The following is a 16,945-nucleotide window of genomic DNA, read 5'->3' as shown; positions in this document are numbered from 1 at the left end:
AGCTCTGTGTGGTGTTCTGATTGCAATCATATGATCAAGACCATGGCTCTGAGGCTTAGCCCAAGTCTCCAAGGGCTCTGACTCAACTGGCCTCAGGAAGAGAAGTTCTCCCCTCTCCTGCACTCCATCAACTCTCTGCCTCTTGAAAGCTTGAGACCTGAGACACAGGAGTGCAAAGTAACAAAATACACGCAAAACTTCAGAGTATAGCTAAAAATCCGCCAGATGCTTTGGGTAGAAGGCTGTATTTTCACAGCAAATATACTTGGAGCTCCTTCATCCTAAGATGGAAGACCCAAAAATTGCAAAAGAGAAGTATATTCTATGTAATTTTAAATATAGAAGACAGTGTAAAATAATCAAATTATCAATGAAGTCTGTGATGACCATAATATAATGACTAAAATTAAGGAAAATAAGGCCTGGCATCTCTTGAGCACATCTCATACCTTATGTTATGCCAGGTCCTTCTGTGCATTATCCTATTCCTCATAGCGGCCCCTAGGTAGTGACCAATGACAGGCAGGAAGACTGAGGATGTTCAAACAAAAGTTGGAAACCTGCCACGCTCGCTCATACAGTTAAGCCATAGTCTAGATCAGTGGTTCTCAACCTCCCTAATGCTGCAGCCCCTTTACATGGTTCTCATGTTGTAGTGATCCCCAACCATAGAATTAGTTCTGTTCTTACTTCATAACTGTAATTTTGCCTCTGTTGTGGATTATAATATAAATATCTAATATGCAGAGGAGTCTTAGGCGACCCCTGTGAAAGGGTCATTCAACCCCCAAAGGGGGTGCAAACCACAGACTGAGGACTGCTTGTCTAGACCCAAAGTGAAATGTAGCAATTCACTTTCCAACGTGTGTTTCCTCGCATCATTTTGTCTCTGTGAACCTGTGTACCAGTGAATTTTAAAGGTCAACTTGTCATAATCTAGAATCACATGGGAAGACAGCCTCATTGAGGACTTGCCTTGATCAGGTTACTGTTGTTCCTTTAAGGGACAAGCCACACCCACTCCCAGCGACCTCTGACCTCTCGTTGCCATCTTAAATCTCCTACTGTCCTCTCTCTTGGAGTGTGCACACGTGTCTGTCTCTTTGTCTCTCTGCCTCTCTCTATATATCCTTTAAGTAATAAATGTTCAACTTTATGTCTATTTACTGTGTCTTGTAAGCCTTTTACCTGCCGCCTGCTCACCTGCCCGCTTGGGTGACTCTCCTGGCCGCATGGCGGGACCAGCCTGCCCAAAATGAGCCACCGCTCTGCCGTTCTCTGCTGGGAACCTGCACCGCTCTGGCAGCCGTCTCTGCCGGGCTCGTGGCTGCTCTGCGAGCCCGCCGCCTGGAGATCTTGGGCAGGCCGCTCGGGGCACACCAAGATTTTTGGAATTAAAGTTAGTCTGTAGGCATGTCTGCAGGGGATTGTCTTATTCATTAATTGGCCCAGCCCAGTGTGGGTGGCACCATTCTCTAGGCCGTGGGTTCTGAACTGTGTAATGATGAAAGAAGCTAGCTGAGCAAAAGTCAAGATGCATTTATTTTCTCTTGACTGTGGGTGTTATGGGACTAGCTGCCTGAGTCCTTGCCTTCATTTTCCTTCACTGATGGACTATAACCTACAACTACAAACCAAACTTCCTCTCCTGTGTTCCTTTCGTTCAGGGTATTTCATCACAGCCATAGAAACAACACAACCTCAACTCTGTTTCCTCATTTTCAAAAGACTAGATTGAACCGATTTTTCTTGAGCTTTCCCAGAACTGGCCACAGAGTCCTTAAACATCCAGCAACAGAGAACCTTTTTTTCTTTTTCTTTTACAAAATGCTCTTTTGCCTCTGCAAATCAAGCCTGAGATTCAGCTTCTCAGGCCCTAGTATTCATGTACTCACAGCTGGTTCCTCTGTGATATAGGCTCCTTGGCACTGATACTCTGTGGTCTCACTATCTGCAGGAAGCAGTGGAGCGTGGAGGTCAAGGTCTACCATCTTGCTAGCACTAGATGGAATTCCATCCAGGCTACACTGCTTTGTCTATTGAAAGACCTGGATAAATCCAGACGCCCCCCGCCCCAGCAGGAAAAAATAGAGCCAAAAATCTAAGCAGCGAGAGAAGAGTCAGAAATCTAGGATTAGCCGGTTCAGTGTTTCAGGAACCAGCTGAAGATAAAGTTAGATTGTAATCTTGAGAATAATCTTGAGGAACAGGGAGTTTTCCCCTTGTGATTATCATTGGTATTTTTTGGAATTTTCTGTGACACCCTCCCTACCCCTTTTGGATTACTGGGCTGTGATTTCTTCCCTTAAAAACCCCTTCTCCCAGCTACTTGGGGTCGAACTCTTCCCATGTGTGGGTTATGAGCCCCAGTGCACTGGTTCCCATCTTGTCAATTAAACCTTGTGTGATTGCAGCAAGGACAGTCTCTTGTGAGTTACTGGGGGAGTCATGCTATCCCGAGACTTGAGTGAGAGTCTCCCCATATTGGGAGTCTTTCACTATAACTTCAGTTATCAACTAATATTTGTGGTCCTTCCTCCCTTCTTTCGAAAACTGGAGTAATGGCCAGGCAGTGGTGGTGCATGCCTTTAATCCCAGCATTCAGGAAGCAGAGACAGATGGATCTTTGTGAGTTCGAGGCCAGCCTGATCTACAAGAGCTAGTTTCAGGACAGGCTCCAAAGCTACAGAGAAACCCTGTCTCAGAAAAAAAAAAAAAGCTGGAATAATGATATTGCACCCCCATCATCTACTATGAAGACTGCATTGTTAACACCACTTCAAATGGTACTAGGAATATGCAGCATGGGCTTTGAATATCAGTTGGTGCTTTGGTTGAGCTCTGCAGTTTACAGTCTATTTTCCCCTCCTTGGTATAATCAAGAGCTTCCAGAGGAAGATTCTTATATTGGAAGGAAGGATACAAGAGGTCACCCAGGACTAGACTTGACAAACTTTGTCAAAGCTCAGCTGCTTTAGAGCCCATTGTCTTAGATGGTGGGTCACAATCTCGGATTGGAGGAGGAGGCGTAACTGAACATGGGCATTGTCAAAGTATTGGCAGCAATAAAGGGGTTTTGAAAGTGCAATGGCAAAGATCAATGCAAAATCAAATGCACACCACCTGTGTGTTCCTGGCAGAGCTCACCCATGTTACACCGGGCATCATCTCTGGAACCTTGCTCCTTAGTCCATAATACATGTGCTTCCCACTGAGCACACTGTCAGGACCCTAGTGCCCACAAACTCTGCCTAAAGCCCAGAGCTCAGACTCCAGACTATCGTATATTATGGGCTTCAGTGTCGTTACTGCATTGCAAAGATTTCTGCCCTTATAGGAACATAATGATTTAATTATGGAGGGAGCCTTAACGTTTTCCCATCACTCCTCTGTATATAAGTATCAAATTAGTGTATCTTTGGCTAGTATTATGTTAGAATGTTTAACTTTTTAAATTGTTATTTGAGTTGCTGAGTTCAGGTTCATTTTTTAACAATCATTAAATGAATTTTTGGCTTGTAACTGACAGGATAGGATTTCAGACACCTTCTGACATGGACTTAAACTTATTTCTGTTAATAGTTGGTCATATACTATTTGCCTATAGCCCAAGTCTCTCTGCTATGCAATGTGGCTAACCTGTGTGGACAATTCAAGTGCCAGAACTTAGAGTCACCGAGGACCTTAAGTTATAATTGGTGCTTTCAGGTGCCTCAGGCTGGGGAAATATCTGTGGAGACCCCTGAAGCCTCCTCTAACATGAGGATTTGTCATATATCTACTCCATATGAAGCAGTGGTGAAACCATGCAACTCCATGAGCCCCATGTTCCCCGGTCATTTAACACCGAGGAGAAACAGAAATTTCTTGTCTGCTTTCACATCTCTGTCTCTAGTTTAACTTGATGAAACAGAAGTGGAGGCAGAGAGAAGGTCTGTTCCATTGCTGTGTACCTTGCTCCTAAGAAAACCTTTTAAAATTGAGATATCTATTTTTTTTTTTTTTGTGCTGGTGAAAAGGGCCAACAGAAATACCTAACAACGGAGCAGGGAGTAAGATTGCCTTCACGCAGCCTACTTCCTAGTCAAGGACTACAGCTCGTATTCTAACACTGGAAGCTGGCTTTCCTGGTTTGATTGCTTAAATGCCCCTCTGGTATACCAGCCTCCATGATGAGACCCAGCACCTCAGCCTCCTGTGCACTCTTCGTCCTCCTCTTTGGAGCTCAGAGCAGAAAGACCATCATGAGAGACGGCCTAACTTTACAAGGTAAGAGGGATACAAAGCAGAAAAATAAAAAAGGTGTTCACATTGAGATATGAGGGCCCCCTCAATAATGGGAAAAAGCATTGAATTCTCTCAACCAACAATTCTTGGATTTTTTTAAAGGAGTTTTGATCATGTTTCCTATTAAGGGAATAGAGAATAGTCTGTGAACAGGGCATTGGTGGGGGAGGTACTCTCTCAAGGGTACTGTTATACTAGTAAAAAGACAAAATGAATGCACCCTTGAGAATGTAATTATAGCTAGCAGAAAAATTGAGCTCTACATACTATTGTGGGAGGCTAAGTGGGTAAAAATTCCTTTGGAAGACTCTATGGCATTATGAAGAACAGTAAATAACATGTTACAAGCGGCCCAGGAATTCCACTTCTGAGCATAAACTCAAGAAAATTGAGTATATATTCTTACCACAAACTCTATGCAAGAATATGGAAGATTTTTCTCACAACAAGCCCAAACTTTAAACAATCCAAGTTCCCATCGCTAGCAGACTGTGTGAATAAAGAGCACAGACAACGCAATATTATACAACAGCAAGGATGGACCCTCAACCACCGCATGTGGCCATGGAGCAAGCGCAATGGACCCTCAACCACCGCATGTGACCATGGAGCAAGCGCAATGGACCCTCAGCCACCGCATGTGGCCATGGAGCAAGCGCAATGGACCCTCAGCCACCGCATGTGGCCATGGAGCAAGCGAATGGACCCTTAACCACCGCATGTGGCCATGGAACAAGCACAATAAAGAAAATGTTCGTTTAAAGAAACTGGGTGTAGTATCCACGTATCGGATGTCTCTGTTTATATAGAGTACAAACAGGCAACGAGTTTTTCTTGCTAGAAAGCAGCATAATGGATGTCACCGGGGTGGGGTAGAAGAAAGAACTCCATGATGCCTCTGTTTCTCATATATTGAAGAGTAGCTCACTGCCAACCTCTTGATATTCCCGTACAATGTCATCATCTACAACGTTCACATTCCAGAGTGGCACAATCAAAAAGATCTCATAAAAAATCTCATGTTTTATGTAAGTATACACTTTCGTGTTAGCCCACATTCAAACTACCCTCTGCTTCAGGTTAGACATGTCTGAATGAATATGTTGGGTTTGTAAAAAAAAAAAAAAAAAAAAAAAAAAAAAAAAAAAAAAAAAACTATCAAATTGAACACATAAGGTGCGTGTAGTTTTATTTGTTTATATTTGTCAAAGAATTAAAATATGGACTTAAAATCTTTGCCTTTCTCTTTACCGTGTACATTTTTGGTTCTTACAGACTCTGGGCACAGCTATGTGGCTTGTTTTGACCAATGAGGTTCACCCTCAAAGTACTGAGAGTTGAAACAGGGGCTTAGGGGACAAGCACCACCAAGCCACAGCCCTCTTCCCCGCCAATATGTTCTTAACAAACAACCTGAGCAGCGGGTTGAAAGATTATTTGCACATGCCTGCTTCCACTCACGCTCTTGTGCAACTTCCATGAAAACATTGCCAGGCTAGTCTGCTAAAAGAATCTACAGAGCCACAGCCAAACGGCCCTTCCTCAGGGTCAAGGTATTCCTAGACGGTCAATACCCAACTGCCTCCCGGATAGGTAAATGCACTAAGACAGCTCAAAGTAAAGTCTGACCAAGCATAGCAGAAACCATCAAGGTATAAGCTTGTGAGCAAAATAAACACTTATTTTAAGTCACTGGGCCATTGAAGATGTTAAGCAACATTATTGTGCAACAGACAAATGGCACAATTATATGCTTTAGGTTAAAGCTAAAATCAACTAGAACACCACACACACACACACACACACACACACACACACACACACACAAACTGACTTAAAAGATTCATCTCACATCTCTGTTTTGAGAACAGCCACGTCCTGTGAGAAAGGGAGACTACGTGGCATCCTGGGACCCTGACATCCCACAGACTTAGTGTTCCAAAAGTATAGCAGATAGTCAAGAAAAACCCAGGCCTTGAGTCCGATGGATAAGCCCATCCAAAGAAGCTCCCTGCGCATCTAAAAGTTCTCTCCCATTTCTTCCAAAAGGCACAGCAGCAAATAGCCATTTCTTCTCCCACTTAAAAATAAAAAGGTATTAAAACTTCTCTGATCTACAGAACACCACCTATAGAATACCCAGCACGTGCTATATGGACAGGGAATGGACACGACTTTCCGTTGCTGACTTGGCCGCGTTTCATCACACGGGTGAAAACGGATGCTGTGGGTTCCCTTGGCAGATCTCTTTCTGAAATGACCACTGACAGGCGTGGGCAGGCACCTGGTATTCAGCTTCCAACTGAGCAGTGGCTGTGTTACCTGGATTAACCTGAGCTTTTGCAGAACCCAGGATGGGCAAGAGCAGGAGCAGCACCAGGGGCATTCTGGGAATCGGGATCATTTCGGAAGATGGAGTTGGATCTGGAGTCTGCAGCCCACCAATAATGCGAGGAAACAGAAAGAGAAGGAAAAGAAATGAGTAATGCAGATTTCACTAGCACACATGAACACAATCTTCCTAAATAATTTAGAATTCTTGCAATGTTTATTTCTATATTTAATACTTCAATAGACCCAGGGATTATCTAATGCAAGAATTTTCCAATTCTATTAGATTATGCACTCACTCCTGGAATTAAAATCAGCAAAACTATACACAGGTAACAATATATTACTGAGGCAAATACCAAACAATAACAACAAAATAAAATTTATATTTATGATATCATCTAATATTTTCATATTATCAACATTAGTTCCAACATTAAAGAAAAAAATCAATAACTTTAACCTGTTTTTAAAGCTGTGTAAGTTCAACATTTATCCTGTTCCACTAGATTTGAAGTGATCTGCAGAACTTTGTAGTTTACATTTTTTTAAGTTTCCTCGAAGAGGTCCATGTGACAATGCTTGAGACATGGACATATCAGTATATACCCAGATTTAATTCAATAGAGGCATACATGTGGGAATTTTTATATGTATGTATACAAGTGAACATAATACACATCCGTCGACTCCTCACTCTGACAGCTAAGAGATCCAAGGGCAGAGCATCCTGGCAGTGACCATCCATTGACAATGCAAACCAAGTGTCCGGATCTTGGTTTCTAATCCCACCTCCAATAAAATGAATCAGAGTTCCTTGGAGAAAATGGTTGATTCTGAGACCAGGTCAGAAAATCCGTAAGATAAGCCTGGGATTGGTGCGGGAGAATTGTCTGTATTCTGTCAGTCATATTTTAATAAAACGCTGATTGGTCAGGCAGGCAGTATAGGCGGGAAAGCCAAACAGGAAGTAGGGGTGGAGCAAAGAGACTAGGAGTATTCTGGGACACAAGAAGCCCTCAGCCACTCCTGCGCAGACCACTGAAGAGGCAGCATGTAACTTGCCCAGCTGAGAAAGGTACGGAGACATTATGGCTAACATAGATGAGAATAATGGGTTAATATAAGTTATAAGAGTTAACAAGAAGCCTGACCTAATGAGCCAATCAGTTTATAACCTTATGGAGTCCAGTGTGTGATTTCTCATTGGGATTTTCCAGCTGTAGGGTACCGGGCGGGAACAGAAACCCCAACAAGCCGGCCCTCATGCTACATGGGATTTATGTTGTACACACACACACACACACACACACACACACACACAATGAAGTGTGTCAAAAGTATATAGGCGCCAGCCAAAAGATCTCCCAGTAACCAACGCTGGAACAATTTGAACAATAAAATAAATAAAGAAGTATTAGATTGTAACTCGGTGTATAAAGTAAATATCCACAAGTCCATGCTGATGTAAACAGATGACTGAATAAACAAACGGGGGAGAACAGCCCATTTTCCATGAAAAAGAATTCCAAATAATTATGTAGCTAATCTGGTCCTTACACATAAGTTTCACAGAGCAACTTGCTTCCAAAGGATACAGCTGGAGCCAGGGGAGGGGCCAGAAAGCAACTTTTTGTGGGGGGTGAGGGAACCTGCCAAACTGCTTAGTGTCAGATAATTACGGTTACATAACATCAGCATTGAAAAGTCATTGTGATGGGTGTGTGTCCTTGGTAGGATGTCATGGCAAGGCACTTGAGGTCAGTGGTCCCGACCCACAAACCATGGCCTTGGTCTGTTCCAAAGGGAAAAAAAAAGGCAAATACTAAGTGGAGGACTTTCTCCAAGACTCCCCAGTGCTGTCAGTCATCCTAAACAAGAAAGCCCGGGAAGCAGTCACCGCTAACGGGAGGGAAGGCGGTGCGGATACTAATGAAAACGTAATGAGTGGTACACTGTACGCATGCTGGATTTGAAAGAGGACACAGGGGCGGGGGGATACAGAACAAGTCAGAGGAAGCTGTGGACTTTAGCAATGCATCAAGGTTGTTTCGCTCATCTGACAAACAGACAGTACTAACGCAAAATACTAATTCATGTCAGGCACACAGAGCTCCTATGTAATGTCTTCACAATGATTCCGTAAATACACAACTGCTCTACCACCCAGATAACACTGATAAATGACAAGGAGAAGAATCCCTGTAAGTTGGACTGAAGGGGAAAGAATTCCAGAAGGCATCAGTGGGTTCCTGAGAGACAGACAAGGTTTGAATGGGCAGTAAGGGAGGGGCAGACGCAGATGGGCAGGTGGCGCTTTCTAAGTAAAAGAAACTCTTCATGATGATTTCCACACAGTAATATGTTGAGCCACTTGAAAACACTTTTTATTTACTTTTTCGTTGTGTGTGTGTGTTTGTGTATGTGTGTACACGCACACGTGCATGCATCACAAGAAGACAGCCTGTAGAAGTCAGTTCCCTCCTTCTATCCCATGTCTTCTGGGATTCGAACTCACGTCATCAGGCTTGGTAGCAAGTGCTTTTACTCCCTGAGCCATCACATCAGCCCCTTAAAAGCATCTTTTTTAAAATGCCTACATTTACCTATTAATTATTGCTTAAATATGTGTGCGTGTTCACATGCGTGCATGTGGTTGTATGACGTGCGAATCCATTCCACGTGGTTTCCAAGAATCAAAGTTAGATCATCAGGTTTGCTGGCAAACCCCTACACCCATTGAGCCATCTCATCAGCCCTAAAAAATACTTTAAGTCAGATATTCAAATGGTCTTCTTTAAAGAATATAGAATCAGAGCCAGTCAAATGGAAGAGATAAAGGCAACTCTGTGGAGTGCAGTAGGGCCAGGGAGATTCAAAGATGGTGTGCATTTGCATTTCACGGATGGGTGTGATAAACACCTGTCTCCTCCATCATTGGCCCAAATACTCAGTGATAACATCTGGCTAATCTGAATTTTATTTATTTATTTATTTATTTTGTCCTAAAAGGAACTTTCTTCAAGGATTCCTATGAGCAGACAAAGCCTTCTGAAATGTCTTAGGATTCAGAATGTAGCCATGTGGCGGGCACAAGGACCTCAAAGCGTATGTGGGAATATGAGCAGCAGGGACAGTCCTTCTCTCTGAGCTTCCGTGACAAACAACACGAACCTCTTTGACAATTGATTCAGGCCTGAAAATATAAAATAAAATTAAAAATGCAAACTCCATTGGTCAGTGTTGCCTTCCACTTGTTTATTCATCGATTATTTTGCAAATGTCCCCTCACACGGGACACAGATGCCTTAAGTGTCAGAGAAGTGTCAGGAGATGACCCAGGCCGTAATGTACTCCACAGAAGCATGAGGACCTGAGTTTGACCTCCCAGAATTCACGTCACTGAAAGACACTGGCACAGCTGTAAATCCCAGCACGGGGGAGGCAAAGACAAGAGGCTCTGTGAGAGACCCTGACTCAAAACAACGTGGTGAAGTGTGATCAAGGAAGGTATCCAACATTGACCTCTGGCCTTCACACATGCATTTGTTAATACGTAGATAAAAAGAAATGAGTCAGACAAGATCACCATTGTTATTCCATTGGCTCACTTTAAGAGCTAACCACGCCCACCCTAGCCACTTTGTACCTCCCCTCCCCCCCCCTGCCATCTTCCTCTCTCTCTCTCTCTCTCTCTCTCTCTCTCTCTCTCTCTCTCTCTCTCGTGTGTGTATGTGTGTGTGTGTCTTTGTTTTATGTTTGTCTATATCTCCCTTTTTAAGTAATAAATGTCTAGCTTTATGTATAGCCTTATGCCCATTTACTCTGCCGTTCACCGTATCCAGCCGCCTGACTCTGCCGCTTGCCCAGGGACCCTGTACTGCTCCGGCGGCAGCTTCTGCCTGGCTTGCAGGCCGCCCGGGTCATCATATCATCATATTCTTTTTAAAAGAACAAAAAAAAATAATACTTTTCATTATAATTTCTGTTTTTACAAACCCAAGGAGTTCTTAATACAATGTATATGTCTAAAACTTCTGTTTTTCTTATAAGTTCCAGGGAGCCAAATTAAAAAACCCACCGTAAACAGGTCAGATACAAACCTCTCAATTCCCTGGTCCTAAAATTTTTCTCAATTTAACTTTGTCCTCTGTTCTGCCAACACCCTAACCAGGTCCAAGGGACACCAAACATTTCCATGCCACAGACACCTATCCTGTCGGGAACAGAGACCAGCTATGCCAAGACGTGACCAGCACCCAGCTTCTCTCGGATCTTTCTCACCCCCACACACCCCGCCGTCATCTTCCTCTCTCTCTCTCTGGTGTGTGTGGGGGGGGGTGGTGCGTGCACGCACACGTGTGTGTATGTGTGTGTATGTGTTTTTGTTTTATGTTTGTCTATATCTTCCTTTTTAAGTTATAAATGTCTAGCTTTATATATAGCCTTATGTCCATTTACTCTGCCGTTCACCGCATCCAGCCACTTGACTCTGCCGCTCGCCCAGGGAACCTGACCTCCCCCGCCCCCCACCCACCGCCGCATGGCGCTTCCACTTGCAGCTGCTCCGTAAGCTGTCTGGAACATTCCATCATGGTATATATCTTTTTAAAAGAACAAAAACCATCATCACAGGGCACAGAGTATGCAAATAAATAAGTAATGAATGCATGAAAAGATGTACGAGTGGCAACCGACAGGTCAAATGCTCTAAATCACTTCTTCCCCTTTCAATCTTGTAATAAACAGGACACTCTGAGGTGTGAAGAGGATCGCTGTACAGTAAAGAGAACAAGGCTGAGCAATGCAGCCAGCAGTGAGCTGTTCCCGGGAGGTGTGCAGTAAACTCTTCTAAGTGTGCAAGTGGCTCAGAGACAGACACACAGAGCGTGAAGAGACTGGGCAGCCAGGATCCAAGCACAAATAAATAAGCATTTGACAAATAAGCATCTGAGAAAAAGGGACATAAAAAAAGATCAGTAAGTTTCCAGTGACTCAACAGCCTTTACAATAGCAAAAACCAAAGCATAAACACACCTCACACAAAAACACAGAGCCCAAAATTTAAAGACAGACCAATAATCCCAGCACTTGGGAGGCAGAGGCAGATAGAATCCCATGAGTTTGAGACCAGCTTGGTTTACAGAACTAGATTCAGGACAGCCAGGGCTACACAGAGAAACCCCATTATGAAAAAAAAAAAAAGGAGAAAAAGAAAGAATCTCAAGAAAGTACATGAATTGTCATAAACTAAAGACTTGCATGAAACAGCATGGAAAGCAAAATACACAGCTGATGAAAGCATTTTCCAGAAAAACCCAGAAATGATAAACTTAGCAGATAAGCGGTGAACAAAGGTAAATATCTGAAACTACAAAACCAAACAACTTCTGTTGCAAAAAAAGCCACCAGAAACATGGGCCAAGTAAATAAAGAACGAAGGGAACAGGAGACTGCATCAGAAAGCAGTCAGCCCAAAAAGTCAGAAAGCCGAGCCTCCCACAAGCTTGTCCACCGTAGGGATGGAGATTTCACAATGTGGTGGTGAAATTCAGTGCTCCACCCTGAGCTGGCGTTCAGAAATTAGGAGATAAGTTAGCTAAAAATTCATCACACATCCTGCTTGCTAGTCATCCTGGAGAAAGGGCTGCATGTAAATGCAGTGTGTGTGTACAAACGCGTGCTTTGCAGGGTCTTCTAGGCGACAGAAACTTTGGCAGCCGGCTATCAACAGAGGGATGCTATAAACTAGTCTGCTCTTATCAATAGTTTAGGGTGGTGGAGAATGAATTCCAGAGGTTGGAGATGACTCAGCAGGCGGCAGCACTGACTGCTCTTACAGAGGGCTCAGGTTTACCTCCTAGCAGCCACAGAGCCACTCACAACCACTGCAGCTCCAGTCCAAGTGGGATCCAGTGACCTCTTCTGGCTTCTGTGGGCACCACACATATTGGGGTACATATACATACATGCAGGTAAAAAATTCATACACACAAAATAATTAAACCTTTCGAAAAAAAGAATGAATGGATTACAGCTATATGTGGTCACATAGTTTGTCACACATGACACGTTTCTAGGTGACCAAGAATCTGTGCAGCACACTTTATATTTTTATGGACACACACATATGTATGTATTTGTAGAAAGTCTGAAAGGCAAATCACCGAGCTGATAACAGTGATTCCCTCAGAGCTGGAGAAGGGAGATAGGGTGCAGATTTCAGCAAGAGGACTTGTGAATGACTGCCATATGGAGACAGACTTATTCAGAATAATTCTATTGTTTCATGTCTATGTGCATGTGGTGTATGTCATCATCACCATCATTATCATCCTCGTTCATCATCTATGCCCCGGCAATGCTTAAGCACGCACGGGCAGCCCATTTGTGGTGGTTCTTCGTTGTTCCTATCCTGGGCAGTCCTAGATGCTGTGTCAATGTCATATTCAAGGTTCCACAGTCTTCCTTTACATTGTCTATCCAGCATTTTGGGGGGTCTTCTTCTTCACCTTATCCCATGCCCTCTTCCAAGCAGTGCTGTCTTCGGGTATCTGCCATCCTTCATTCTCATAACATGGCCGAAGTATCTCAAGCGTCATTGCCGCATACAGTAGTTTCCTTCCTTCTACAGATGGAGATGTTTCTCAACGTCATCATTGTGCAGCCTATCTCTCCATGTGATGCCTAGAGTCCTCCTGAGATGCGCCATCTTGAACATGCATTTCTGAGGAACGTTTTGTTGTCCAGGTTTCAGAGTTGTAAAGAAGGCAGCTTGGGACAAGCGTCTCATACACTTGTCATTTTGTTGTTGCCGTTATGCCTCTGCTGATCAAACCTTTCCTAATGCATGGAGTGCAACCCTCGCTGTCCTTATCCTCCTCTTGATGTCCAAAAATAATTCCTTCCTTTGAACTGAGGTTTCCTCCCAGATAGACAAAGTTCTATGTGGTATATGTGCATATATATATATATGTGTGTGTGTGTGTGTGTGTGTGTGTGTGTGTGTGTGTGTGTGTGTATGTATAAGAAAATGCACATGTGAATGTACATACAAGTGTGTGCACCTATGTGTAGAGAACAGAGGTAGATATCAACTGTCTTCCTGGATCATTCTTTGCTTTATTTACCAAAACAAACTCTCTCACTAAGCAGGAGCTCATGGATACAGCTAGTCTGACTAGCCAGCTGGCTCCGAGAATGCCCTGTGTGCACTGAGATTTTCGGCAGGCTGCCGTATCCACCTGGATTTTAGATGGGTTCTAGAGATCCAAACATCAACGCTTACACTTCTATGACAAGCATCTTATCCTCTGAGCCATCTTCCCAGCCCATTGTTTGATTTTTAAAAGGAGAATGTGTTCTTGGTAAATGTCACTTATAATAACTTTTCTAACCAAACTGAAAACATTGTTCCTGGCATCAGGCTGTTAGAATATCAAGATGCTCTCCAGGCAGTCCTGTATATTCTAGAATGGGGGGTGTTGGGGTACCATGGCCTGTGCCGCCTAGAGTCACTTGGACTACTCAGAGATAGTGTTGATCTGTACATCTGGCTTGTGGGAGGAGAAAATGGCTGAGGATCACCTTGTGTCTTTCTAGTTTAGAATGCTGAGTCCCTTCCAAATGTACCACATGACAATCCTCACAGTCACGTGAAGGTGGATTCCTATCTTCCAGGTACAAAGCAAGAAAGCACAGTTGCTCCACCCACAGCCTGGATACTTCCCCTTGCTCTGACCGCTGTTTCCCATCCACTGCTCTGAGTCTTGTCTACCAAGTTAGACTTTGAGTCATCTAAGATCAGAGATTCTGCTTTCCCACTTCAAAAGGAAGTTGATTTCAACCGCTCTGGGCCATTAAGGTAGAAAGAAAGACAATTAACATTGATTCCACTTACCCTAATGCCAAGGTCAGCATTTCTCTGCCCAGAACCCAACACTTTCCAAGGAATGTCAGTGAACACGTGGCTCAAAGAGAATGTGTAGTAACGAATCCCATTTTCCCTCTGTTCAAACTCCGCTTCCCTTCCTCATGTTCAGTGACCATCCCTAATTGAACATAGAGGAAGCCACAGTTCAAGACTTCTCATAAACTCTGCAGGATCTTTTTTATTCTTTTTTCATTTTTTCTTTTTGCTTTTCGAGACAGAGTTTCTCTGTGTTGCTTTGGAGCCTGTCCTGGAACTAGCTCTTGTACATCCGGCTGGCCTCGACCTCACAGAGATCCGCCTGCCTCTGCCTCCCGAGTGCTGAGAATAAAGGCCTGTGCCACCACTGCCCAGCCAACTCTATAGGATCTTATGGAAGATTATTGGCTCTCTACCTCTGGATGGTCCACACCAGGAGTTGGACATACTAGGAAGTCAGGAAGAAAAATGAGAAGTCAACCAGGAGTGTAGCATCCACACCCAGAAATGAGCAACTCTTTGGAGGCGGCGGGGGGGTGGGGAGAATCAAGAGTATGGTAAGTCCAACTTCTTACTAATTATCTCTAAACTCAGAAGAGCTTACAACAGCCTCTTTCAACCATAGTCAAGGCCAGCCCCTTCCAGAAAAGGGCAAATCTGTTCTACAGAAGGCTTTCACAAGATGGTTCACTCTCAGACAGTCCCCAGGCTCCCACACTCAAGGATTATCCACTCTAGAGACCACGGCTGTCTCTTACAACTGTCTAAGTGAATCGGAGCATCTCCCTGGGACAAAGCATCACAACAGAGATCAGGTAGGAGAGAGAACAAAGAACCTTGAAAGACAGTGCTGAAACTGTTACTAAGCTTCTGAGTGAGCGGGAAACTAAGGTCACCATCTCATCTTATTCATATGCTCTGTGACGGCAGCAAGGCTGGACTACCTGCGATGGGGGAAACCACATTCTTTGGCAGTCCAAACCACAAGCCCCACTGCAAAGTCTGCTTTTCACTACAGAACTAAATACATGCAACAACTAATAGATGAAAGAGATGAGTGGTAGATGACTAGATGACAGATAGATATGTGATAGGTGATGACGATGAAGATAGATACATACATACATGATTGACAGATGATAAATGATGGTTGATAGGAGATAAAGACAACAGATGACAGATGAAGCAATAGATATATGATAAATGTTGATTGACAAATGATAGATATATAGATACTTAGAAAAATAATAGGTAGATAATGGATAACAAGTAGATGAGTCGATTGATTATAGATAGATAATAGAGAGGTAGATAGATAGATGATGGATAATAAATGATAAATGTTGACTGATAGATGATAAAAAATGATAGTAAGTGATGAAGAAATAAATTGATAAATGGGTGATAGGTTATAAATGAAAGGTAGATAGAAGAAAAATGATAGATGGTAGATAAGTGGATCATAAAAAGAAGATAGATAATAAATTAAGATACATGACATATAGAAGGCAGGTATGGAGGTAAATAAACAGCTTTAGATGAAAGATCTACATATAAATATGAGCAGAAATTCCTTTATAAACATAACTACAATAAGTAACATTAATTATTAAAAATCACCCCTTATTTCCAGCCGATCATAATGAGAAAAGTAGGCAGATCAGGCAACCCTTGGGGTCTTTTGGCACGAAAAAAAAATATTGGAGGTTTAAAAAGCTCTGCTCAGGCTGGAGAGATGGCTCAGCAGTTCAGAGCACTAGCTGATCTTCCAGAGGTCCTGAGTTCAATTCCCAGTAACCACATGGTGGCTCACAACCATCTGTAGAGGGATCTGATGCCCTCTTCTGGCCTAAAGTTGTAAATACAGATAGAACACTCACACATAAATAAATTTTAAGAAGAAAAGAAAAATGTATTTAAATGGCTTTGCTCTTCCCAAGACCCTCGAAGAGAGCAAAACTCACAGATGGTAGAGTTATTTGCATCTTCATGTGTGAAGATTAGCAAAACTCATCTTTTTCTCTGAATCAGAACTGGAGATATATCAAGCCTACCTTAAAAAATATCTTAAGAAGCATTTATTTAATATGTAAATCATTAAATGCTTATCCCCATCACAGAATAGTTCTTTCAAAAAGGATTTTGCTGGATGGTTTTGAAGAACAGATCCCACATATACATTTAAAATAACATTTGGTACCTTAAAAGTATTCCATCTACTTATCAAAGTTGTAAATCATTGAACGAGTAGCTAACACTGCTAAAGGACTCATGTCCAGGCATCCTTAAACAGCAAATCCATTCAGTGCATTCAAAATATGATTCAACGCGCTAAAATCCAGCATATAACCAACTGTTCAGGTATGTGGCTTATGTTCCAAACAGAGTATGCCTGATTTAACAAGTGGTCCTTCTTCC

At 42.9% G+C, this 16,945-nt stretch overlaps 1 protein-coding gene across 10 annotated transcripts in view; it reads right to left on the bottom strand.

The window, feature by feature from the left end:
- Nucleotides 1-16,945, bottom strand: part of Ddr2 (discoidin domain receptor tyrosine kinase 2) — a 130,499-nt gene that overhangs the window by 46,183 nt on the left and 67,371 nt on the right. For 9 of the 10 annotated variants that reach the window (XM_087906164.1, XM_087906165.1, XM_087906166.1 and 6 more), the window contains one exon: nucleotides 6,610-6,718. The exons of the other annotated variant lie outside the window; for it this stretch is intronic. In XM_087906164.1, the coding sequence (XP_087762290.1) occupies nucleotides 6,610-6,691 (82 nt within the window). In that variant the 5' untranslated portion in view covers nucleotides 6,692-6,718. The remainder of the gene's footprint in view (nucleotides 1-6,609; nucleotides 6,719-16,945) is intronic. 10 annotated transcript variants of the gene reach the window in all.

The sequence above is a fragment of the Myodes glareolus genome, chromosome 5 (genome assembly GCF_982192425.1).
Source record: "Myodes glareolus chromosome 5, mMyoGla1.1, whole genome shotgun sequence".
NCBI classification, from domain to species: domain Eukaryota; kingdom Metazoa; phylum Chordata; class Mammalia; order Rodentia; family Cricetidae; genus Myodes; species Myodes glareolus.
The sequence above is the reverse complement of the archived record's forward strand: the minus strand, read 5'-3'. Positions and strand labels throughout refer to the sequence as shown.